The sequence below is a fragment of the Thalassophryne amazonica genome, chromosome 4 (assembly GCF_902500255.1).
Source record: "Thalassophryne amazonica chromosome 4, fThaAma1.1, whole genome shotgun sequence".
Taxonomy (NCBI): domain Eukaryota; kingdom Metazoa; phylum Chordata; class Actinopteri; order Batrachoidiformes; family Batrachoididae; genus Thalassophryne; species Thalassophryne amazonica.
In genome coordinates, this window is record NC_047106.1 from 110,392,368 (window position 1) to 110,418,529 (window position 26,162).

Here is a 26,162-nt window from a genome sequence, read left to right on the forward strand (position 1 = left end):
ATTTGGAAGATCATGGCATTTTTGAACATTTGGAAAAAAATACAACATGCTGTGCGGTGGAAGAGACAACTGAAGCAATCTTTGATTATACAGGAGCTGAATTATGGACAGTCTTCAAAAGACATTTCCAAATCCAGACCAGCATTTCACACCATCACATATGTAAGGTTTGTCTCCTGCATGCATTTTACTCTCAATAAGTCTGAGAGTGACAAAAACAAACCTGTATACTTTTAGGGACTAGTCATCAATAAGTAATACGAAGGCCATGCTGGAATATGGTGACCATTGTGAATTTTTCAGGAGGCCGTGGTCTTGATGTAGACCAGGTGACTGAGTTGATAAGCAGCTGGCCTGGCCTGGATTTGAATCTCGCTCATACGACCTGTCTGTGTTCTTGGACAACACAATCTGCATGGTCTCAGTCCACTCAGCTGAAAATAGGTACCAGCCTTGGCTGGGGAAGTAACCTGCCATGGACTGGCATCCCATCCATGGGGATTCATTGATGCACCAATGGGCTCCAGGGCCTACATCTTCATGGACTTGATCATTTCAGCTTTCCACAGACCGTCTGTGCCACATTATGTGGCAGTAATCTAATTGTTCGTAAAAAATAATTTTAGGCTGCAAGATGAGGGAAGGCGGTGGTTGGATTCAGGTCCTGTCTTAGTCAAAAACCTTTGTATCTTATTCATCTATCAACGTTTTTTGGAAATGATTTTAAACTTCTGAAATCTTTCTTTTAAAGTTTTCATGTGTCTATCTGGGGTAGATGTGTCTAATAAACTTTGCCCATACAGTCCAATCCTGCATGTACTTTCCACTCAGCCTCCAGATCTTTATATGCTCCTTTATTCTATCCATCCACGTCACATCACTCTCTTTCTCTTTCTCTGTACTTCCATTCCCATCAATCTTTTCCTGACATATTCACCATCTCTTCTCATCACATGTCCAAACCATCTTTGGTTTACTTTCCTACACTCTCTCAGACATTTCTAATACATCTGTTGCACCTCTGATTCTCTCATTTCTTATTCTGTCCACCATCTATAAATATCTGTGTTTTAATGTCTTGGCGTTTGAGTGACATTCTGCAGGTAAAGACCACCGAGTCTGACATCAAACAGATGAGACAGCAAGATGGCAGATGTAGTGAGGCTGAGACCTGTTCCATTGCTAATAATATGAATTAAAAGGAGAGGGAGCATAGTTCCATACTAACCGTTATGTTAGCCATACGAGAGGGAGAATAGGTGCACTCTTTAGTCTGACTTGAATGTCTCTGCGGAATCTGACTATTATATCTTTGCTGGGAGATCATTCTGAAAGCAAGGTGCATGATAGGAGAAGGCTCTGTGGCCTGGTGATATTTTTTTATACTTGGTACACAAAGTAGCCCTGTGCCATGGGAATGCAGAGAAGGGGCCAGTACGTAGGGTGTAATTAGGTCAGCTAGGTAGAGAAGCGCTAAGCCATGAATAATTTTACAAGTAAATACCAGAACCTTAAAACCAGGACCTCACAGAAGAAGCCAGTGAATGGAGGCCAAATCGGTTGTAAGTGTGGTCAAACCTTCTGCTTTCAATCAAAGTTCTGGCAGCAACATTTTGAATCAATTGGAGACCCTAATGGTGTACTGTGGCAACCAGAAGGTAGAACAGGGGTGGGCAACTTGTTCCAAAAAGGGCCAAGAGGGTGCAGGTTTTCCTTGCAGCCACTGACTCCACCCAGGTGATTTCACTGATTAATATCACTTTGAGCAGAGGTATCAGTTAATCTCTTAAACCCTTTCTGGAACAAGTTGCCCCCCGAAGTAGAACATTGCAGTACACTGCAATGGACTGTAGTCAAAGCTAGAAGAGACAAATGCATGGATCAGAGTCTCTGCATCAGCCACAGACAGGATGGGATGAATCTTCACTATATTACAAAGGTGATGTGTGATGTGTAGGTCAAAAGACAATGTGGGATCACCCTAGGTTTCTCACTTTGTCAGACTGATGTACACTGAAAAAAGAACCACTTAATTGAAATGTTTCAATTGGTAACATAAAATTAATTATGTCTTTGAAATTAAGTTAATAAGTTAATTTCAAGAACTTACTTCATTCCAGTGTTACCAATTGAAACAATTCAGTTAAGCTGGTTCAAGTATTTTCTTTTTTCAGTGCATGTGGGCGATGTCTAAGTTAAGAATTAGCTGGTAAACTAATGTCGATGTCTTGTGGACCAAGGACCATCATTTTCTGTCTTCTCCGAATTTAAAAGTAAGAAACTGCTAGACATCCATCTTTCCACTGAAGCAAGGCAATCCTCTAAATCTGGTGTGTATGAGAGCAGTTAACGGCATGTACAAATGAATATCATCAGCATAGCAGTTAAAAATAATCCCATAATGTCACATAATGTTGCTGTATAAAGGGAGAAAAGAAGGCGGCCTAAGATGGATCCCTGTGGACCCCATATTTCATTGAACAAGTTTTCAGGTGACTTTGTTGTAAAGGACAAAGTGAGAGTGACTGGTTCAGTAGGATGTCAACCTACAAAAACATTCCGAGCAATCCCAAGTGATCCTCTGAGTATACTGAGTACAATGATCCACGCAGCACTCAGAGCTAACAGTAGTACAACCCCTGGCAAAAACTATGGAATCACTGGCCTTGGAGGATGTTCATTCAGTTGTTTAATTTTGTAGAAAAAAGCAGATCACAGACATTACACAAAAACTAAAGTCATTTCAAATGGCAACTTTCTGGCTTTAAGAAACACTATAAGAAATCAAGAAAAAAATTGTGGCAGTCAGTAACTGTTACTTTTTAGACCAAGAGAGGGAAAAAATATGGACTCACTCAATTCTGAGGAATAAATTATGGAATCACCCTGTAAATTTTCATCCCCAAAACTAACACCTGCTTCAAATCAGATCTGCTCGTTAGTCTGCATCTAAAAAGGAGTGATCACACCTTGGAGAGCTGTTGCACCAAGTGGACTGACATGAATCATGGCTCCAACACGAGAGATGTCAATTGAACAAAGGAGAGGATTATCAAACTCTTAAAAGAGGGTGAAATCATTACACAATGTTGCAAAAGATGTTGGTTGTTCACAGTCAGCTGTGTCTTAACTCTGGACCAAATACAAACAACATGGGAAGGTTGTTAAAGGCAAACATACTGGTAGACCAAGGAAGACATCAAAGTGTCAAGACAGAAAACCTAAAGCAATATGTCTCAAAAATCGAAAATGCACAAACAAAACAAATGAGGAACGAATGGGAGGAAACTGGAGTCAACGTCTGTGACCGAACTGTAAGAAACCGCCTAAAGGAAATGGGATTTACATACAGAAAGCTAATGAAAGCCATCATTAACACCTAAACAGAAAAAAACAAGGTTACAATTGACTAAGGAAAGCAATCGTGGAATGTGGATGACTGGATGAAAGTCATACTCAGTGATGAATCTCGAATCTGCATTGGGCAAGGTGATGATGCTGGGGAGATGGCTGTCATTACATCATCCAATAAATGCACAAGTTTACACTGATATTTTGGACAATTTTCCTTATCCCATCAATTGAAAGGATGTTTGGGGATGATGAAATCATTTTTCAAGATGATAATGCATCTTGCCATAGAGCAAAAACAGTGAAACATTCCCTGCAAATAGTCGGATCTAATCCAATTGAAAATCTTTGGTGGAAGTTGAAGAAAATGGTCCATGGCAAGGCTCCAACCTGCAAATCTGATCTGGCAACAGCAATCAGAGAAAGTTGGAGCCAGATTGATGAAGAGTACTGTTTGTCACTCATTAAGTCCATGCCTCAGAGACTGCAAGCTGTTATAAAAGCCAGAGGTGGTGCAACAAAATACTAGTGATGTGTCAGAGTGTTCTTTTGTTTTTCATGATTCCATACTTTTTTCCTCAGAATTGAGTGATTCCATATTTTTTTCCCTCTGCTTGGTCTAAAAAAGTAACCGTTACTGACTGCCACAATTTTTTTTTCCTGATTTCTTATAGTGTTTCTTAAAGCCAGAAAGTTGTCATTTGAAATGACTTTAGTTTTGTGTCATGTCTGTGATCTGCTTTTTTTTCTACAAAATTAAACAACTGAATGAACATCCTCCGAGGCCGGTGATTCCATAATTTTTGCCAGGGGTTGTAGAACAGTGGTGTTGCCTGAATCATTTGCCACTTTAACAAGAGCTGTCTCCGAGGAATGGTGTGTCCTAAAATACACTGTTGAGAGAGCTTAATGCAAATTTGGATGCACCGTTATGTTGGAGTCATACTGATGGTAGAAAACCATTTGTTCTGTTGATGATGATGGCAAATGTGGTAATGTTGCAATGTTAATTAGATTAACACAAATTTTACAAAACACATTCAACAGCACTCATCGAAGCTTTTGGTCCGACTTTTTGTAGTGTCACAGCTTGATTTCATTCCTTAATGCCACATACAGTAAGTCATTCCTATTTGTCTGATACTAAACCATGTTTCTCTGAATTAAAGTAATTATTCCCTTGCTGTCGTAAAATCAACATCCAATTTGTCCTTGCAGCTTTGGCAAGTGGAAAAAGTTTAAACATTTTTATGTTTAGCAGCATGTGCTGTCTCAGTGTGTGTGGGCTGCTGCTCTCACAGCCATCGGTGGCAGAATTTTCCATCATTCTTTCATTGAAAACAGAACATTAATTTTGTCATCTGTGCCAGTGTTGCTTTTACTCCATGTAAATACAGCATTATGTGCTGTGCATGTCTCTTAAATTTAGTTGGAACAACAGATTTCATTAGCATTTTGTTTCAGGACTCAAAATAATTTAATTAAATTTATTACTTCCTCTGTCACATCAACCACCTGCATGTCCTCCCTCACCACATCCATAAACCTCCTCTTTGGCCTCCCTCTTCTCCTCCTCTCCTCCGGCCTGGAGGCTCAATCCTCAGCATCCTTCTCCTCATATACCCCATGACTCTGCACTTCATATGTCCCTACCATCTCAATCTCACCTCTAAATCATCTCTACAAATCAAAATCAATTCAAATTACTTTGAATTGTGTGCAGGTGGAGCTGCCTCATATCCCGCCCTCTCCCTGCCCACATTCAACCACAAATGGTCAATGCAAAAGACCTCATAAATATTCAAACATACACATAAATCCAGAAACATCTACTTATGGTGGCAACCAAGAGGGGCAGGGAATAAAGAAAAGAAAAATACATTCCTGAAACAGAAATTGAGGTACTTATTTGTGATAACAGCAGTGGCTTGATTAAAAACAGTAAATGCAGCGAGTGGCAATATTACATGATGACGGCAAGCCCAAAAGTAGTTTTGAGAATCCGACCAGTCGTAATGATCATTCACTGGTGCTGCATGTTTGTTGTTAAAATTGGCATCACAGTCACTTATGGACATAACTTTAACAAGCTTCAAATAGACTACCACAAGAACCAGTATGAAACTGTTCAAATAACAGAATAACAATTATTTATTGTAACATGTCTCAGAATCCTTTATGCTCCTGTCATGTAATCACTGCTGTCTTAAGATAAAATCTTTCCTAATAAAATTTGAGAAGCAAAAATAACATGAACCCATTTTTAAAAACACAGTTGCAGGAGGGACATGATTTGTTTGATGCCAGGCAGGATGTCACAGCTTGTTCAAATGATTTTGATAATTCAGCCATCTCCACTACTAATATTTACAGGTCAGCAGCTGCAGTGTGCTGATGAAATATTAAACATGTGGTTTGATGTCAAATCTGAATCAGCTAATATATTTAACAAATGAACAACTGAACAGTCTCTCTGGAATAATTACAGGTCACTATCACATCAAACAATGCTAATTTTGTTTTAGTTAAGATCAAGGCTTTGAACTGGTTCATGAAAGGAAAAGGAAACCAGAAATTCTCATATTATTTTATGAGAATAAAATTATGGTAACTGGTTAATACTGTTATTTTTGTTTGTTTGTTTTTTGTAATTCTTGAAAAGTTTTCCATTTACAATAATGCAGTGAGGTCAAAGCGCAAGGTCCCGTGTTTCATGCTTAGAAATGCACCGGAGCAAACAAACATCGAGGGACTTCTTTAGAAACAGAGTTTATTGGCATTATTATGGTTTTTTGGGGGGGGTCTGTAATTTTTGGGGAATTTATTTTCGAGACGAAGGATGCCTGAATGGAGTGCTGTGATGAGAGACTTGTTTAAAAACTCTGCATTTCTTCAGCAATTTCCATGATGAGGAATTAAAGTGTTTCCCAGATGTTGTCTTCCTTATTGTCAGGCTGCGAAGATGAATCTGATTGAAACGATGTAAGAGGCCAGATTAAGACTTTATATTTACTCAGTGTGTGAATGGTTTTAATATTTGAAACAGTTGGAACTGTATGAATGATCATGTGAGGACCAGAGCTTTAGCTTTAGCTGCTGGTTAGCACTCGGTCTATTATTTTGGTCTGCAAGGCTGAGAGCAACACAGCGCCTTGTCTTTTAAAAATACACAAACACATTGCTTCGCTTTCAATAAGCAATAAGTCTATTTCAGGTGATCAGCGTGGAACCTCTTTCTCTTAAAAGGCTTTATTTTACTCAGTGTCCCATTTTAGAATGTTCTAGCTTCTGCTGTCTGTTAGAGTACGCATATTGTCCTCCATTTTTCGTGGGAGTGTTACAGTGCCACACGCAGGTCTGGCATATACAAGGTCTGTTAGAAAAGTATCAGACCTTTTTATTTTTTGAAAAAACCATATGGATTTGAATCATGTGTGATTGCATCAGCCAAGCTTGAACCTTCGTGCGCATGCGTGCGTTTTTTCACACCTGTCGGTTGCGTCATTCGCCTGTGAGCAGGCTTTGTGGGAGGAGTGGTCCAGCCCCCTCGGCAGATTTTTATTGTCAGGAAAATGTCTGAACGGCTGGAGCAGCGCTGCATCAAATCGCTGCATTATTTTATGCGTAATGCTGCCACTCACATTTTAACCCTCTCCAAAATGTCCGTATGCATGGGTCACAGTTTGAACATTTTGCTATTTAAAATGCAATATTCTGTGCACACAGCTCTTACTAGAGTGACACTGACGAGACCTTCAATGTAAGCTGGCCCTGCACCCCAGGGTGCCGGACTGACCTCAGGATGCCCTGTCTGTTGCACCAATGCCTTTAATTTCAGTATCTGACTCTGTTTTTGTTGCTGTTATGTTTTTCTGTTTCTGTTTCTTCTGCTTGTAAGAATTTGTTACATTTTGTTAAAAACCTCATAACTGTTAGAATGGCTTAAGCATGGGGTCACCCCTACGAGTATGGTCTGCTTGAGATTTCTTCCTCATTATTACCAGAGGGAATTTTCCTTATCACTGTCACCTGTGTGCTTGCTCAGGCGGTTGGTAAGGTTAGACCTCACTTGTGTGAAAACTCTTGAGGCTGCTTTGTTGTGATTTGGTGCTATACAAATAAAATTAATTGAACAGAAGATGAGAGAAACATCTTCTTTTACTTCTGTCAGAGAACGTTAGCAAGATTACATAATGAACTGATTTTTATTTGTTTTACTGGAAGGGTGGGTGCGGGTCAAGAAAGAACCCAGTATATTTTTGTTCAGATCCAGATCTAAGGGTGGATCCTGACTTTTGAGCCATACTGACCTTTGACTGCAAGATTGCTTCGATCCCTTATCATTGTTTGAACCACATAATCCAGCTATTCCTTCTACTATGACTGGTTATTAGAAATCACATTATCATTTCACCTGTGTGTGCATTTATCTGGAAGTGGCGGTCAGAGTGCAGGAGTCGGTAGCTGATGCGTCCATTGGGTCCACTGTCTTGGTCTGTGGCTGCCATGTGACCAAAGCCAGTTCCAGCTGGCAGGTTTTCTCTCACAGCCATGAAAACCCGCTCCTGTGTGAGCCGAGGAGAGTTGTCGTTTTCATCTGTCACTGATATTCGCACAGTGGCGCTGCCGGTCTTCTTTAGCTGTCCATGACCTGCACTGGCCAACACGGTTAGAAGATACATGTCTTTGAGTTCTCTGTCAAGAGCACTCTTCACAAACAGCCAGCCACTGTCTGCAACAATTCCAAAACCTGCAGCATCTCCATCAGGAAGCAAGTGATAAGCTATGGGACCAAAGAACCCAAAGCTGGGAGTGTCTCGGTTCAGAGCCCGAACCTGCAAGAAGCGAGTGTTAATCGGGATGCCTTCTTTTAGCTCTACGCGGTATGTGAGGGTATCAAAGACAGGTCCTTGGTCATTCTCTGCCTGGACATGGACCACAAGCATGAAGGTGGCACTAAGCTGAGGTACTCCACCATCTTTAGCAGTCACCTGAAGGTCATAACGTGGAACAGTTTCATAGTTCAGATTCCCGACTAATCGGACTTCACCAGTGCTGCGCTCTATGCTGAACATCCTCTGTGCCCCACTTGGAGAGTACAGGTCAAATGTGAGATGTCCATTTAATCCAGAGTCTTTGTCTTCAGCTTGAACACGATAAATCACTGTGCCCATTTCTGTGTGCTCCGGCAGCAAGAGGGACTCTGAAGTGGAGGGCATAAAAACAGGTGGATTATCATTGACGTCTGCTACAGTAATGTGGACACGAGTCTGGCCAAAGGCAGGAGGGTTTCCGCTACGGGCCTGAACCTCCAAATCAAAGATGACTGGGTTTCCTGATCCAAGGGACAGACTGGTTTCTGAGGACGCCAGTGTCAGGGTCTACTCGAAAATATGCTGCAAGGATCCCCAGAGCTGATTGTGTAGGAAATATCTTTAGAGGTGCCCTGAGAAATGGAGAAAAATGACCAAAAACCAGAGACATGTCACTACGGTCCAACACGCACTAAAGTAACCTTATAGTCCAAATCTGTCATTTTTCAGTTTCTTATGAATGTAATAGACCTCTAAATACTCTAACATGATTATATAAACAAGTAGTGAAATGGAATTTTTGATTGATGTGATTTCAGAGTGGGGTGTATATAGTGGTCGAATGCCTATTTGTACAAGTGGTGGTGGGAGCAGAAAAGACTCTATTCAACTGTTCAACGAGGGCTGTATGTGTGAGACGAAGAGAAGACATGTCTGTGGTTCCACCAGTCTTACTGCTGGCCTGGATGATGCCTATAACTGTCCCACGCAGGACATCCTCTGACACGGTGAATAGTACTGGGTCTGCTCAAACACAGGTGGCGCCACCAGTCCCGCCACCACGCTGATGTTGACCCTGGCATTGACCAGAGCGACGAGACCACCACCGTCCTGTGCGCTGATCACCATTGGAATGACAGTGTTAGCTTTGCCGTAGACAGGCCGGACAAGGAAATGACACCTAAAAAGAAACAAAGCATGGCATTTATTACTCATATAAGAACCAAAATGGGATCAGTCAGTTTAACCCCAAGCGACCGAGTTGGGTCATTTACGACCCCAGGCATATATGTTTGTGGTCTATTTCTGCAATTGGAGTGGGAAAAAGGTTTCCTACCATGGATTTGTCAGTCTGTTTTGTACTGCCATGTGCTCATAGAATTTTGCAAGGATCATTTCAGATTTGTGACTTTGTTTACAATTTTCACCGATGCGAAATAAAACAAGACAAAAGGCGAACAAGAAAATGGAGGAATTAACAGCAAATGAGCTTGAAGCGGACGTGCAAAATGAAATGCAACAAGATGAAAACACACTCCAAACAGTGAAGAACAGATTGGAAACTTTGTTACAAACCAGAAAGCAAAAGAATCATTTGCCTAATTTTTCAACACAAACACCACAAATGCTAAAACTGACATGGAACCAAGTCTCTATAATTTATTTTTTCATCTTTTCATTTCTATCAAAAATCTATTTTTTACTTTACATCTGTATAAATCTTGTGACCATGTGCATTATTCCTTTGTTAGTCCCATTAATTAGTAAAGCCACCTAGAAACTTGCCCGAATTTGATCCTCGCACTGGCACACAATTCGTCATGCCAATGCATGTTATTATATGGTATGCTTAAAAAGCCACCTTGACACTTGCACAAATTTGATCCCTGCATGCCAATGAGTAAACTCCTCGTAAACTGTTGTAAACTCTGTGTGAACTGTGCGAGACCCTGCGTGCAACGACACGCATTCACACGCACTGACACAAAGTGTTTGCAAATAGGTTGTGCAATGCTCACGAATAGTTCATGCAAGTGGCATGAAATTTATGTATGCCAGAAATTATGAACATTTCAAAAAAAATTTTGTGCACTGGCATGCAGCCTCGCACAGTTTACACACAATTTGCGATGAGTTTACTCATTGGCACACAAGATTGCATGCCAGTGCGGGGATCAAATTCGTGCAAGATAGCTTAAGGGACTCAATCCATATTTTTTCTTCATGGTTGCTAATAGTTAGGTTCTTTCCATTTAAAGGAACAGGCACAGAGAAAGTGTGCGATTGACCATGCTGAAGGAAAAGTCAACAGAATCAACAGCTCATCAACCCCGGTCGTGTTTTTTTAGTCAGACTCTATACTTACTCACTCAAACTCTAATCCTGTCACTGTGAATACTAGACTGTGTATGTTGAGCGGAGCCCTAGAAGATAATCACAGCAGTAAGTCTGGTCTGCTTGAGTTTTCATTTCCGCTATCGCAACTCGCTTGTTCATGGGGCAGGTAAGGTCCAGGACCAGGGGTAGACATGAAGGGCCAAGATAGGTTTCCTTGTTCCTGTTGATCTCAGCGTATGATTTCACAAATGATCAGGATATTAAGTTGAGGGGAGGAGATCATCACTAAACCATCTCCTGAGGTGGTTTCTTACATGGAAAACCAGCGCTGTGTCCTGTCCTTCATGGAAAACTGTTGTTAGTCTTGGTCGAGACCTTGCTTCTGTGTTGCACTTTGAGATGAGTATGTGATTTAGTGGTATATAAGTAAATTGATTTGAAATTGAATTCTATAATATATTTTTTATTATACACTTTCATATAAATTTTAACATGTATGTAATATAATAGAAATTTATATATAAATAAATATAAATTTTAGGGCTGGACAACATTAACTCGCTAACGTTGCGTTAATTATTGAGGTCATTATCGCAGACAATTTTGCTCCTCCCTTAACGCTGCGGGTTTTTTTTGTTTTGTTTTGTTTTTGTTTTTATCCTTTTATGACTGTTGTTCGTTGCCTTTTATTTTTAAAGCGTCAGTCGGAGAGCGGCTTATGTGCTGCTTCCTGCTGATAGCTGAGTTCATACAGAAATGACACGAGGATCGAGGAAAAGTACAGGCTGTGCAATGCACAACAAAACAAAATGCAGAAAGACACCAAACGTTGAATGGACATTTTCGGTACAAAGTTCTACAGGATCAGGCCCGGATCCAGACCGGTTTGGACCGACGCAGCTGCATCGGTCAAATTTTTTTACGCATCGTTCGTCATTGGTAAAAAAAAAATCTTGAATAATCTCGAATAGTGCCAGCTTTTCGGTGGTTTTCATGTCAACCTATAGTCCGTAAATTATACAGAATTTTCCAAGTTTCAGAGTCATACGACGTACAAATAAAGTCGGATATTCAGGGTTTGGTCTGTAATTGACCGTTTCTGCAGCGCGGCTCCACTTGAAAACATGAACCATTGAAGCAATGCTTCGAGAAAGAAACGAGAATCGACCTCCGTTCCGTTCACCACTCAAAACGCTGCGCGGCCGAGACAGAGTCCAGTCGGAATTAATAACTTCAAAATGAATCGCCGCTTTAAATAAAATGACACCTCTTTCCAAACGCTGTAATACAGACAAGAAACTACAATCGACTAAAACATTTTTTTTCCTCCCAAAATGAAACATGCTGTATTTTCTTTTCAAATTACATCCTGAAGTGAAGCACTGCAGCTGTAAGTGCTCAGCTCAGATATATGGAAAGACATTCATGCCAATAATGTCTGAAAGGAAATGCTTTTGACAAAAACTACAGATTTTTGTTTATTCCTATTTATGTCCAGAGATCAAGGATTCACCATGTAGAGTTTATTATGTCCAAAGTTTAAGGATCCAGTGACCAATTTCATATTTATTTACTTCATAAGACTCAATAAAATGTTCAATATCAGTTCAATTTAATCGGCTTATAAAGTGCTAAATCACAACAAAATCTAAATATACTAAAACAAATACATCACAATTGTACACATATCAAATTGTGGTATGTGTACAATTGTGACATATTTGTTTTAGTATATTTAGTCATGGACATGAATATTATTTTGATATGAAACAGGATAACAAATGACCTGCCAGTGGTTTTATATTTGATTTCATTAGAGTGTTTCAGTTGAAAGTTACATTTTCAAATAAAACTGTGCTTTTAAGCGGCTTTTGAATTCATTTTTGGGTTTCACATATATCATGCGATTAATCATGATTAATCACAGAAAGTCATTGAGTTAATGCGATTAAGATTTTTTATGTTTGCCCACCCCTAATAAATTTTAAACATGGTATTGGTCTCCAGGAGAGACCCAATACCATGTATATGGATGAATACAAATACCAATAAAGGTATCTGACTACTGCAATCACTGCGTGTGAATATTCAGTAAGTAGAGTTGAGGATATATTATCAGTATTCAGTGCTTCACTTTTTCCACATATCGTTATGTTATAGTCTTATTCTAAAATGGAGTAAATTCATTTTTCCCTCAAAATTCTACTCACAACACCCCATAATGACAACATGAAAAGGTTTTTTGAAATTTTTGCAAATTTATTAAAAATAAAAAACTAATAAATCATGCGTACATAAGTATTCACACCCTTTCCTCAATAAATGTTGATGCACCTTTGACAGCAATTACAGCCTCATGTCTTCTTGAATATAATGCTGCAAGCTTGGCACACATATCTTTGGGCAGTTGTGCCCATTCCTCTTTGCGGCACCTCTCAAGCTCCATCAGGTTGGGTGGGGAGCGTCAGTGCACAGCCATTTTCAGATCTCTCCAGAGATGTTCAATCAGATTCAGGTCTAGGCTCTGGCTGGGCCACTTAAGGACATTCACAGAGTTGTCCTGAAGCCACTCCTTTGATATCTTGGCTGTGTACTTACGGCCATTGTCCTGCTGGAAGAGGAAATGTCATCCCAGTCTGAGGTCAAAAGCGCTCTGGAGCAGGTTTTCATCCAGGATGTCTCTGTACATTGCTGCATTCATCTTTTCCTCAATCCTAACTAGTCTCCCAGTTCCTGCTGCTGAAAAACATCCCCACAGCATGATGCTGCCACCACCATGCTTCACTGTAGAGAAGGTGCCTGGTTTCCTTCAAACATGACACCTGACATTCATGCCAAAGAGTTGAATTTTTGTCTCATCAGACCAGAGAATTTTGTGTCTCATGGTCTAAGAGCCCTTCAGGTGCCTTTTGGCAAACTCCACGTAGGCTGCCATGTGGTTTTAACTAAGGAGTGGCTTCAGTCTGGCCAACCTACCATACAAGCCTGATTGATGGATTGCTGCAGAGATGGTTTTCCTTCTGTAAGGTTCTCCTCTTCTTACAGAGGAATGCTGGAGCTCTGACAGAGTGACCATCGGGTTCTTGGTCACCTCCCCAACGAAGGCCCTTCTCCATGATCACTCAGTTTAGACGGCCAGCCAGCTCTAGGAAGAGTCCTGGTGGATCTGAATGTCTTCCATTTACAGATGATGGAGGCCACTGTGCTCATTGGGACCTTCAAAGCAGCAGAAATGTTTCTGTACCCTTCCCGAGATTGGTGCATGGAGACAATCCTGTCTCAGAGGTCTACAGACAATTCTTTTGACTTCATGCTTGGTTTGTACTCTGACATGCACTGGCAACTGTGGCACCTTATATGTAGACAGGTGTGTGCCTTTCTAAATCATATCTAATCAACTAAATTTACCCCAAGTGGACTCCAATTAAGCTGTAGAAACATCTTAAGAATGCATACATGTCAACCTATACGGATTGTCCGTAAATTATACGGATTTTTCCGAGTTTCAGAGTCAAACGGCCGTACAAATTAAGTCTTACGGATATTCAGGGTTTTCTGTTGTAAATTTATTTTACTGTTGTTTTCATAACCCTCTGGGCCGATGCCATCGTATACGACAGCTGAGGACATGTTTTACTAAATTATAAATAATTTTTAATGATATGAGATAGAAGCTTTCTTTTTTTTTGCTGATAAGTTAACTTTGCGGACTTTCGGCCAGCCATCGACCATCTTTGTACTCCTCATAGAACCTGTGTGATGACGTGCGCAATGTGAGTGTCCAATCGTAATTCGTTCACCGTCACATGGTTTTGCAATATCCAATCGTAGGGCAGAGTAGTCTGACATGGTAGGGCCAAAGATTGTTAGGAGCAGTGATCTGTTACTATGTGAGTTCTTGTTTCTGTAAAAATAGAACAGCTGTGTGACACTATTCACGGGAAATATATTGAGTTTTTACAAAATACCTTGTACAATGTACTTATATACACTGATTTTATTGAGAGCAAGCAATTTTACTGAGGAGCAAGACGATTTAACTGTGGAGGACTTCCACCATAAAAGAGCCCATGGAGATCCCTGGTGTTAGTTATTAATATGTGGACAAAACCCCAGTTATGTGATGCCGCTATGCGGTTATGTGTACTATAATAAAACTGATTTTGGTGCGATTTGGAGGTTATAAGGATTTTCTGTTGATTTTATGGATTTTCTCACTTGGTTATCCAGGTGAACCCTCAAAGGGGTTGACATGTATGAGAATGATAAATGGAAACAGGGTGCACCTGAGCTCAATTTTGAACTTTATGTGTGTAGAATTTTGAGGGGAAAAAATAATTCAATCAATTTTGGAATAAGGCTGTAACATAAGAAAATGTGGATAAAGTGAAGTGCTGTGAATACTTTCTGGATGCACTGTATTGAATCCTTTGGAAATAAATAGTTTTGATGGATAAAGACTACCAGAATGTAGACCTGGGTTCAGTTCTCAGTAGTCATACTACCTGTCCGTGTCACTGAACAAGACACTTCATTTGCATCACCCCAGTGTTCTCAGTGGTAAAAGGGCCCTGCATTGGCTGTGAAAGTAACCTGTGATGGACTGGCATGCCAACCAAGGGAGTCTGAGAATCTCAGCCACTTCACGTCATGGAAAAAACCAATGGGGCTTAGGGTCTGTATAGGACTTATTATATCATTACTTCTTCCCTGACAAGCAAGTGTATAGGACAGAAAAAAGTTAAATGGATGTGTATTTTTGTCCCCACCTCAGAAAATCATTTCTTAGCTTCTGTTGTTCCTTTCACTGCTTTGGTGCCATGGTCAGAAATTTAAGCAGCACAGTGACAGCAGGATTCATTATCACATTTCATTAATTCCTCAAATGAGCCTCAACATTAAGACAGATTATGTTGTTCCAGCTACTTTTCTCTCCTGCTCTAGTCAGTTTAGCAGAGCAAAGCTTGTAGTCCCCTCTACTTTCATTGTCTCCATTTATTCTAAAATATGTCCAAACCACTGATTTCTTTATTCCCTGTTCTTGTCCATGTAATTAAACTGTTCATCCTGGTTAATTACTGTGAGTATATGAGGCAGTAATTTAATGAATACCCCATAGTCACCTCAGCATCAACATCGGCTCCAGCACAATTGCAATTAATTTGCCAAAAGGGTGAATAAAATGAGTCCCTCAACCTTTAGATGCCCTTCACATCTTTCCCCACAAAATGTCCATAGAAAAATCAAACCAGTTGTAATTACAATTTCAAAAAACATGAAATATATGCAGAAAAAATATTACAATGCACTAACCTGTGTCTTTGTTGAGAGTGAAATATGGTGAGGCCCCTCCAGGTGATGTCTTGTATGTAATTCTACCATTCTCCCCAAAATCGGGGTCAAAGGCTGTCACCCTGACAACAGAGGTTCCAGGAGTGCTCTGCGTGCTCAAACTGACAGCGTAGGTCACTGGATAGAAGGTGGGTCTGTTATCATTAACGTCAACCAGATCTACCTTCACATAGGCTACAGAGCTGAGTCCACCCTGCAAAGCAAACAAAAAGCTCATTTGTTGTTTTAAACCTTCACTTACACTAAATCATGAATAGAAAACCCGAGAGGAGGATTTGGACCATATTTATGGTGCAAGTGAAAAGCAGCCTTAAATCCACTTGAAATCGTGTGTATAGTATAGTTTCTTCAATATACGTAGGCCCACCAGGTTCGTGAAGGGATAGAGATTGATAGCTTCCCGAGGGAAGGAGCAACATGTCATGACCGGTGGAGGGTGAATGGGATCACAGCAGCTGAACAATCTGTTTCATAGGCTTTTCATTTCGAGAGAAGACAGTGCAAGCTTTTCATTTAGACCAGGTGGCAAAAACGAGGGAGGCGGCAGTCTGGCTTGTTAAAATATTACTGCCTGATAGTTGAGGCATTTCTCCACTTGATGGCTTTAACACAACTCAAATCATTTTCCCTCCATTTTAATATTTATTTGGCATAAAGCACACAGGATGCAACACTAACTTTCAAGCCATCCTGCCACAGAGAGCACGTCTAACTTTTATTTTACATTTGGCTGCTCAACTCAATGTCTTGCTGCACACTTGGCAACATCCTTACTCTCCTGTCTCTATGAAAACCTTGGCTGCTGTGTTTATAGGAGGACTCTTTGGCTCAGGGGGTTCATATTAAGCATGGTTTTAAAAGCTCACCCCATCCACTGCAGTAACAGTGAAGTCGTAGCTGGTTGGCCCTTGATCTCTGTCGAGATCACCGCTAGTGCAGATCTGGCCCGTTGCCTTGCTAATGGAGAACTGAGACGGGACGGCGGTGTTAATGCCAGATCCCAGAGAGTAGGTGATGGAGCCAAAGGAGCCACCGTCAGCATCCGTCGCAGTCACCTAGAGTGGAGAAAAGACATTATTCATGAAATAGCTTACAAAACTGTACAAAAGAAACCTCTTGCAGTTTACATAGTCATCGCTGTGATGTAAAAGGACATCTGTAATGTGTGCCTGTAGGGCCTCTTTTGTTTCTCAGTTATGCAAATTATTTGTCATCTGCAGTTAAGTGTAAATTATTCACGTAAAGTCAAGTCAAACAGAGTTTATTGTCATACCAGCCATACACAAGTATACAGTAGGAACACACCATAATGACTGTATGTACACAATGGGGATTACATAGATGAGTGCAAACACGGGGGTTGAACATGGACCACACAAAGTCCACATGATAAAATACAAGAGGTTGACACGTAGTATACAAATGTATTACAAATTATTACAAATGTAATATTTTGTTCTAAATTATAATAAATTAGCTGGAACAGCAGATAAGTTGAAACATAGATGTTAAAATGGTTGGTGCTGTTACAAGTTGGTCCTTCAGCTTTCTGGCCATGTTGGGGTGCTAAAGGGAATTCAGAAGTCTTACAGGTTGGGGAAAGAAGCTGTTCTAGAGTTAGATTGAGGTCATCCGGATGCTGTGGTAACTTCTGCCAGATGTGAGGTGGTTGAACAGTTCATGGAGTGGGGTGGGAAAGGTCTTCAATAATGATGGGGGTTGTACAGATGCATTGTTTGTGAAAGATCTCCTGGATGGAGGGGCAATAGGACCAGATGATTTTTTTTTTTTTTTGCTGTATTCACTATCCACTGGAGAGATTAGAGGTTGGAGCCATTGCAGTTCCCAAACCCAGGTGATGATATAGCTCATCAGGACACTGTCCTGTAAGAATGTGAGCAGGATTGGGTTGGGAAGTTTGCCTTCTTCAGCCGCTGCATGAAGTGAAGATGCTGCTGTGCTTGCACCAGAGAGGTGGTGTTGAAGATATAGGTGAGATCTGACAGGTGAACACTAATAAACATGGTGCTTCTTGCTGAGCCTTCAATGTACAATAGAGCATGGGCCTTCCTGAAGTCAACAAGCACCACTTGTTACCCCACTTACTTCCTGTAAGCCAACTCATCATCGTCAAGAATCATCACTGTAGTATCATCAGTGAATTCAGTGATGATGTTGGAGCTGTACTGTGCAGTACGTTCGTGAGTTAGTAGGGTGAAGAGGAGCATACTGAGCACACTGATCACCCTGGCGGGTGCTGGTGCTTAGCATGACGGTCTGGAGGTGGTGTCACTGATGCATACTGACTGAGGCCTCTCAATCAGAAACTCCAGGACCTGCCTGCACAAGGAGGTGTTGAAGTCCATCATTCCCAATTAGCTGAACTCTACAAACTCTACAAACGTCAATGTACAACTTTCTATCTGGGAGATCTTGTAAGGCCTTTCTCATGCTGTGTTTTCAAAATGCATGATTACTTCATGTTTGAAAGCTGCAAAAAATGAAGTCAGCCGGTCACAGTATTTTCTCTATCATGATCTTGTTAAGTGTAGTAGTCCCCGATGAGATACGACAATCAAAATTCAATGAGTTTGTTAATTCCAGAATGAGGATACATCTGTTCTCTCTATTGTATAATCAGCTATAGTGCATAATTGGACTGTCTACCACTTTAATTAGTAATGGCACCCATGGGGGAATGATTCAAATCTCATCAAACTGCAATTTTGGGCAATATCAGCTGAGAATACATCTGCTGAAGATGGGGATGTTAAATAGATATCAAAAACAATCAGGTACATATGCTCGTTTTTGGATAGTGACACAGGTTTTTGCCTTTGTACACCATCACAATGGAGCTGAAATGAAACACCCCCATAAGGGAAGGCGTGCATGTCTGTCTGTGTATATGTACGTGTGTGTGTGTGTCTGTGTGTGTGTGTGTGGGGGGGTTTAAACACAGATACCACATTATCGTTTAGGAATTACAGATTTTTATACACAGTCCCTCCATTTTCAAAGGCCATAAGTACTTGGACAAACAAAAGATAAGAACTATTGTTTTGCAAATCATATCTTTAACAGCCAGCTTTCTTTCAGTAAGTCAGGGAGTGGATATATGAACTTTTCCAAGTCAATGATTAGGTCTTTGACTTCACACACATCAGTCATTAAGAAATATAGAGTGTAGTACTATATGTTAAAGTAGGTAGTTCTCAAAAACTGAGTGACCGTGCAAAAAGGAGACTACAAAGGCATCAATGACAACCCATGACTATGCTTGGAGAAGGTGTGAATGGTGCAACGTTTGTCTATTACATCACCAGTTATACAGCTTCATGGTGGAGCAGAAAAGAGAAGGATTTTCTTACAAAGAATATATGGAACTGAACTGGAGTCAAGATGTGATCTGTTTTCTTGTCTGGTGACTCTAATCTGTCATGGCTAAATTAACCCCACCCCAACATTGTCTCCAAAACTGCCGCCACCACAGCTACACACAGATTAGCTTGAACATTTTTGTAACTGAGATCAACACTTGGATGAGGAGCAAATTATCTTGTTTTGAAGACCAAAAAGAAGTGCAGTTGGTGTGAACTTCTGGATTACAGATCGAAAAATAATCAGGACTAAGGGCCTTCTCCCTGATCGCTCACTTTAGATGGGCGGCCAGAGTCCTGATGGACCTGAGCGTCTTCCATTTACAGATGATGGAGGCCAGTGTGCTCATTGGGCCTTCAAAACACCAGAAATGTTTCTGTTCCCTTCCCCAGATTTGTGCTTCGAGACAATCCTGTCTCAGAGGTTCTACAGACAATTCCTTTGACTTCATGCTTGGTTTGTGCTCTCACCTGCTCTGTCAACTGTGGGACCTTATATGTAGACAAGTGTGGGTCTTTCCAAATCGTGTCTAGTCAACTGAATTTACCCCAGGTGGACTCCAATTAAGATGTAGAAACATCTCAAGGATGATCAGTGGAAAGAGGATGCACATGAACTCAAATTTGAGCTTCATGTCAAAGGCTGTGAATACTTATGTACATGTAATTTCTTATATTTTTTATTATTATTTGAATTTGTAAAAATCTTAAAAAATAAAACTTTCACATCCAGCTCTTACACAATTCCTCGGATACTCACTCGACTGAAAAGCCACCGAAAGCCGTTTGAATCTTCCGAATGGTTTCCACCTGGCTGTCTCTCACAGTTTCTGGAAAAATTTGATTCAGCGCTGCTCCAATCGTTCAGACATTTTCCTCAAAATGAAAATCCAACGAGGGGGGAGGACCAGTGCTCACTCAAAGCCTACTCACAGGCGAATGACGCAACCGACAGCCGTGAAAAAACTCACGCATGCACACAAAGGTTCAAGGTTGGCTCATGCAAGCACACGTGATTCAAATCCATAAGGTTTTTGAAAAAAATTAAAAGGTCTGATACTTTTTGGACAGACCTCGTATATATATATATATATATATATATATATATATATATAGGGTCAAGCAATTATCGGTACTAATAATCGGTCAACTAATATTCTTGACATTGTATCTCCTGTCTGGATGACTTAGAATCTGCATTGAAATATACATTGAATATACACACACTATTTTCCTGAAACACTAATCTACCTTTGCACATTAACATGACAGCAGAAGCGCTTTCAAGCACTTGATAAAAGATTATCTTCAGACTAATGTGCCTGACCCATAATCTGTTGAAGTGGAGTCTGAGGATCTGAGTGGAGGTGTTTTTATTCCTTGTCCTAAAATGCTAAAATCATTTGCCTGTATGACATTTAAGCATTTGCGTTGATGTGAATCTCTGAGGCCATGCTGGAAATAAGTGCTGACACTTTTTCATGTTATCCTTTGGATTGTTTTATGTGATCTGTAAGCACAATCAATCAATCAGATACTAATATAAACCCACAGCAGATCAAATTTATTATAGAGATGTAAAAGTCAAGGCTGAAACAAGAGCACCACACCAGGTGCTTTTTGAAAGCATCTTTGGACCCGTTATTTGTTGTTTGATTAACTGAACACATGAGCCAAAAAGCCCCTTTGGCAGTTCAAGACTGTGAGGGAATAAATTAAGGTGGCAGTGACGACGATGACTTCTACAGGCTCTGGGAGCGCTGCCAGCGGGGAAGACTGCCCGCTTTAGGCGCAACGTCTGTCTGCAGCGGACAGTGACAGGGCCAGCTGGGGAGCAGCAGAATACCACACATTACGCTCCGCTACACAGCCGTACGTCCCACTGCAACGTCCCGTTTGTGGTCTGGATTTAATAATGCTGCACATCTACACAGCCATGGGACTGATGGAGCCATAAAAGCAGCTCACAAGCCATCAGCCAGGGAGCTGAGTCAATTATTACGGGATCTCCCAAGACAGCGTAAGGCAAACAGACCAATCAGATCGGGCCCCTGGGTACCAGCTATATAATTGTTTGCAAGTGTTGGCTCTGGATCGCAAGTTGAGAGCGATTACAGTCGAGGTAAACCTCACAAGTTGATTAGGATCTTTGTATAAATGGATCTTTTAAGGAAAACATTAATTGGGAGGGGGGAAAAAAGACGTTCTGGTGCAGCAGTGAGCCTCCTATGTGCGTTTGTCATCAGGAGCACTGCCAAGAAAAATAAAGCAAACCCATGCTTATCATCAAAAGCAGACTTTTTATTCACTTCTATGATGGCATCACTATGAGTGTGAGAAGATGGAAATCATTCATTGGAGGTGATGAAGGTTTGGCTGCGTTTGTTGCCTGGACAGATGGCAAACAGGGAACTCAGCAGAAAACATGCAGCCCTCGTTGCGTCCTAACAGAGGCCGAGCGGTGTGTAGGAGTGAGCGAGTTGTAAAGCTGGCAGACGCACAAGCCAAAGAGAAGAATAATAAACCACACGAGGAAAGGGGAAACCAAGAGCAATATCCATCTCTTAAAGCACCGAGGCTGCAGCTTACTGTAATATTTTATCATTTTGTAGCAGGACAAGTTATTTATAACTACCACACAGCTTTATATGCTTGTTTTCGCCACAGTTGTGTGACGAGTGTCAGTTGGAGGGATCACAGAAGGAGGGTTTCGGCATACCTGACGACCGTTAAAAGAGAAAGAAAGAAAGCAAGAAGGGGGAAAAGAGCAGGTGGGAACATGTTTTGGCAGTGAAAGAGAACATTTTCCACCAGATCTGGAGGAAAAATGCTTCTTTTGTTGTGACTGACCCATATGTGACAAGCACCGAATGTGTGAGATATCTGAGGAGACAATGTGTTGTCTGCTGTTTTAGTCTCAACCATCAAGGAAAAAAAAATCATACACCCACATAGTTACAAAAATTACCAATGTACAAAGCCTGAAAAAGGAAAGAACTGAGGACAAATAGAAGAAAATGCAAAGAAAAATGACAATTTCAATTTTGTGCAAAGTTTGAGCTCATTAACTCCAGCAACTGATCAAGGAGAGTAGAAGTTATGTGATCACTCCTGTTTGTTTTCCTGCAGATAAGATATCTCAAAAAGTAGTGGCTAGATTTCGACTCAATTTTATGGAGAGCTGGTCTTTGGTTTAGAGAAGAGTTGATTAAATTTTAGTTGATTAAATCTCAACCTGTACTGTTGTCTTTATTTACTTGAACGTTTTGCTTTTTATCTTATGGCAGTCCAGACAAGCTGCAACACTTAAAATTTAAGATAATGCCAGCAAATGCATAAAACACTTATACCCCCGTCACACATAGCCAGAATCACGGAGAATGGCATCAGAATGACAAATCAGTGCACATCCGAAAAGTGTCGGATTTCAGTTCCAAAAAGATGGTCAAAATCGCTGGCGGCCCAGAGTCAATCAATCAATCAACTTTTTTCTTGTATAGCGCCAAATCACAACAAACAGTTGCCCCAAGGCGCTCCACATTGCAAGGCAAGGCCATACAATAATTATGAAACACAGTCTACGTCTAAAGCAACATAACCAAGGGATGGTCCAGGGTCACCCGATCCAGCCCTAACTATAAGCCTTAGCGAAAAGGAAAGTTTTAAGCCTAATCTTAAAAGTAGAGAGGGTATCTGTCTCCCTGATCTGAATTGGGAGCTGGTTCCACAGGAGAGGAGCCTGAAAGCTGAAGGCTCTGCCTCCCATTCTACTCTTACAAACCCTAGGAACTACAAGTAAGCCCGCAGTCTGAGAGCGAAGCGCTCTAATGGGGTAATATGGTACTACGAGGTCCCTAAGATAAGATGGGACCTGATTATTCAAAACCTTATAAGTAAGAAGAAGAATTTTAAATTCTATTCTAGCATTAACAGGAAGCCAATGAAGGGAGGCCAACACGGGTGAGATATGCTCTCTCCTGCTAGTCCCCGTCAGTACTCTAGCTGCAGCATTCTGAACCAACTGAAGGCTTTTTAGGGAACTTTTAGGACAACCTGATAATAATGAATTACAATAGTCCAGCCTAGAGGAAATAAATGCATGAATTAGTTTTTCAGCATCACTCTGAGACAAGACCTTTCTGATTTTAGAGATATTGCGTAAATGCAAAAAGGCAGTCCTACATATTTGTTTAATATGCGCTTTGAATGACATATCCTGATCAAAAATAACTCCAAGATTTCTCACAGTATTACTAGAGATCAGGGAAATGCCATCCAGAGTAACGATCTGGTTAGACACCATGCTTCTAAGATTTGTGGGGCCAAGTACAATAACTTCAGTTTTATCTGAGTTTAAAAGCAGGAAATTAGAGGTCATCCATGTCTTTATGTCTGTAAGACAATCCTGCAGTTTAGCTAATTGGTGCGTATCCTCTGGCTTCATGGATAGATAAAGCTGGGTATCATCTGCGTAACAATGAAAATTTAAGCAATACCGTCTAATAATACTGCCCAAGGGAAGCATGTATAAAGTGAATAAAATTGGTCCTAGCACAGAACCTTGTGGAACTCCATAATTAACTTTAGTCTGTGAAGAAGATTCCCCATTTACATGAACAAACTGTAATCTATTAGACAAATATGATTCAAACCACCGCAGCGCAATGCCTTTAATACCTATGACATGCTCTAATCTCTGTAATAAAATTTTATGGTCAACAGTATCAAAAGCAGCACTGAGGTCCAACAGAACAAGCACAGAGATAAGTCCACTGTCCGAAGCCATAAGAAGATCATTTGTAACCTTCACTAATGCTGTTTCTGTACTATGATGAATTCTAAAACCTGACTGAAACTCTTCAAATAGACCATTCCTCTGCAGGTGATCAGTTAGCTGTTTTACAACTACCCTCTCAAGAATCTTTGAGAGAAAAGGAAGGTTGGAGATTGGCCTATAATTAGCTAAGATAGCTGGGTCAAGTGATGGCTTTTTAAGTAATGGTTTAATTACTGCCACCTTAAAGGCCTGTGGTACATAACCAACTAACAAAGATAGATTGATCATATTTAAGATTGAAGCATTAAATAATGGTAGGACTTCCTTGAGCAGCCTGGCAGGAATGGGGTCTAATAAGCATGTTGATGGTTTGGATGAAGTAACTAATGAAAATAACTCAGACAGAACAATCGGAGAGAAAGAGTCTAACCAAATACCGGCATCACTGAAAGCAGCCAAAGATAACGATACATCTTTGGGATGGTTATGAGTAATTTTTTCTCTAATAGTCAAAATTTTGTTAGCAAAGAAAGTCATGAAGTCATTACTAGTTAAAGTTAATGGAATACTCAGCTCAATAGAGCTCTGACTCTTTGTCAGCCTGGCTACAGTGCTGAAAAGAAACCTGGGGTTGTTCTTATTTTCTTCAATTAGTGATGAGTAGAAAGATGTCCTAGCTTCACGAAGGGCTTTCTTATAGAGCAACAAACTCTTTTTCCAGGCTAAGTGAAGATCTTCTAAATTAGTGAGACGCCATTTCCTCTCCAACTTACGGGTTATCAGCTTTAAGCTACGAGTTTGTGAGTTATACCACGGAGTCAGACACTTCTGATTTAAAGCTCTCTTTTTCAGAGGAGCTACAGCATCCAAAGTTGTCTTCAATGAGGATGTAAAACTATTGACAAGATACTCTAACTCCCTTACAGAGTTTAGGTAGCTACTCTGCTCTGTGTTGGTATATGAACATTAGAGAACATAAAGAAGGAATCATATCCTTAAACCTAGTTACAACGCTTTCTGAAAGACTTCTAGTGTAATGAAACTTATTCCCCACTGCAGGGTAGTCCATCAGGGTAAATGTAAATGTTATTAAAAAATGATCAGACAAAAGGGAGTTTTCAGGGAATACTGTTAAGTCTTCTATTTCCATACCATAAGTCAGAACAAGATCTAAAATATGATTAAAGTGGTGGGTGGACTCATTTACTTTTTGAGCAAAGCCGATAGAGTCTAATAATAGATTAAATGCAGTGTTGAGGCTGTCATTCTCAGCATCTGTGTGGATGTTAAAATCGCCCACTATAATTATCTTATCTGAGCTAAGCACTAAGTCAGACAAAAGGTCTGAAAATTCACAGAGAAACTCACAGTAACGACCAGGTGGACGATAGATAATAACAAATAAAACTGGTTTTTGGGACTTCCAATTTGGATGGACAAGACTAAGAGACAAGCTTTCAAATGAATTAAAGCTCTGTCTAGGTTTTTGATTAATTAATAAGCTGGAATGGAAGATTGCTGCTAATCCTCCGCCCCGGCCCGTGCTACGAGCATTCTGACAGTTAGTGTGACTCGGGGGTGTTGACTCATTTAAACTAACATATTCATCCTGCTGTAACCAAGTTTCTGTTAGGCAGAATAAATCAATACGTTGATCAATTATTATATCATTTACCAACAGGGACTTAGAAGAAAGAGACCTAATGTTTAATAGACCACATTTAACTGTTTTAGTCTGTGGTGCAATTGAAGGTGCTATATTATTTTTTCTTTTTGAATTTTTATGCTTAAATAGATTTTTGCTAGTTATTGGTGGTCTGGGAGCAGGCACCGTCTCTACGGGGATGGGGTAATAGGGGGATGGCAGGGGGAGAGAAGCTGCAGAGAGGTGTATAAGACCACAGCTCTGCCTCCTGGTCCCAATGCTAGACAGTCACAGTTTGGAGGATCCCAAAAAATTGGCCAGATTTCTAGAAATGAGAGCTGCTCCCTCTAAAGTGGGATGGATGCCGTCTCTCCTAACAAGACCAGGTTTTCCCCAGAAGCTTTGCCAATTATCAATGAAGCCCACCTCATTTTTTGGACACCACTCAGACAGCCAGCAATTCAAGGAGAACATGCGGCTAAACATGCCACTCCCGGTCTGATTGG

At 40.6% G+C, this 26,162-nt stretch overlaps 1 protein-coding gene across 1 annotated transcript in view; it reads right to left on the reverse strand.

Moving 5' to 3' along the window:
- LOC117508620 (protocadherin-16-like) overlaps positions 1–26,162 on the reverse strand; it is a 354,090-nt gene that overhangs the window by 48,560 nt on the left and 279,368 nt on the right. The window contains 8 exon segments of the mRNA XM_034168420.1: positions 7,766–8,708; positions 8,710–8,751; positions 8,753–8,798; positions 9,113–9,176; positions 9,179–9,331; positions 9,334–9,345; positions 15,816–16,047; positions 16,721–16,909. Coding sequence (XP_034024311.1) covers positions 7,766–8,708; positions 8,710–8,751; positions 8,753–8,798; positions 9,113–9,176; positions 9,179–9,331; positions 9,334–9,345; positions 15,816–16,047; positions 16,721–16,909 — 1,681 coding nt within the window.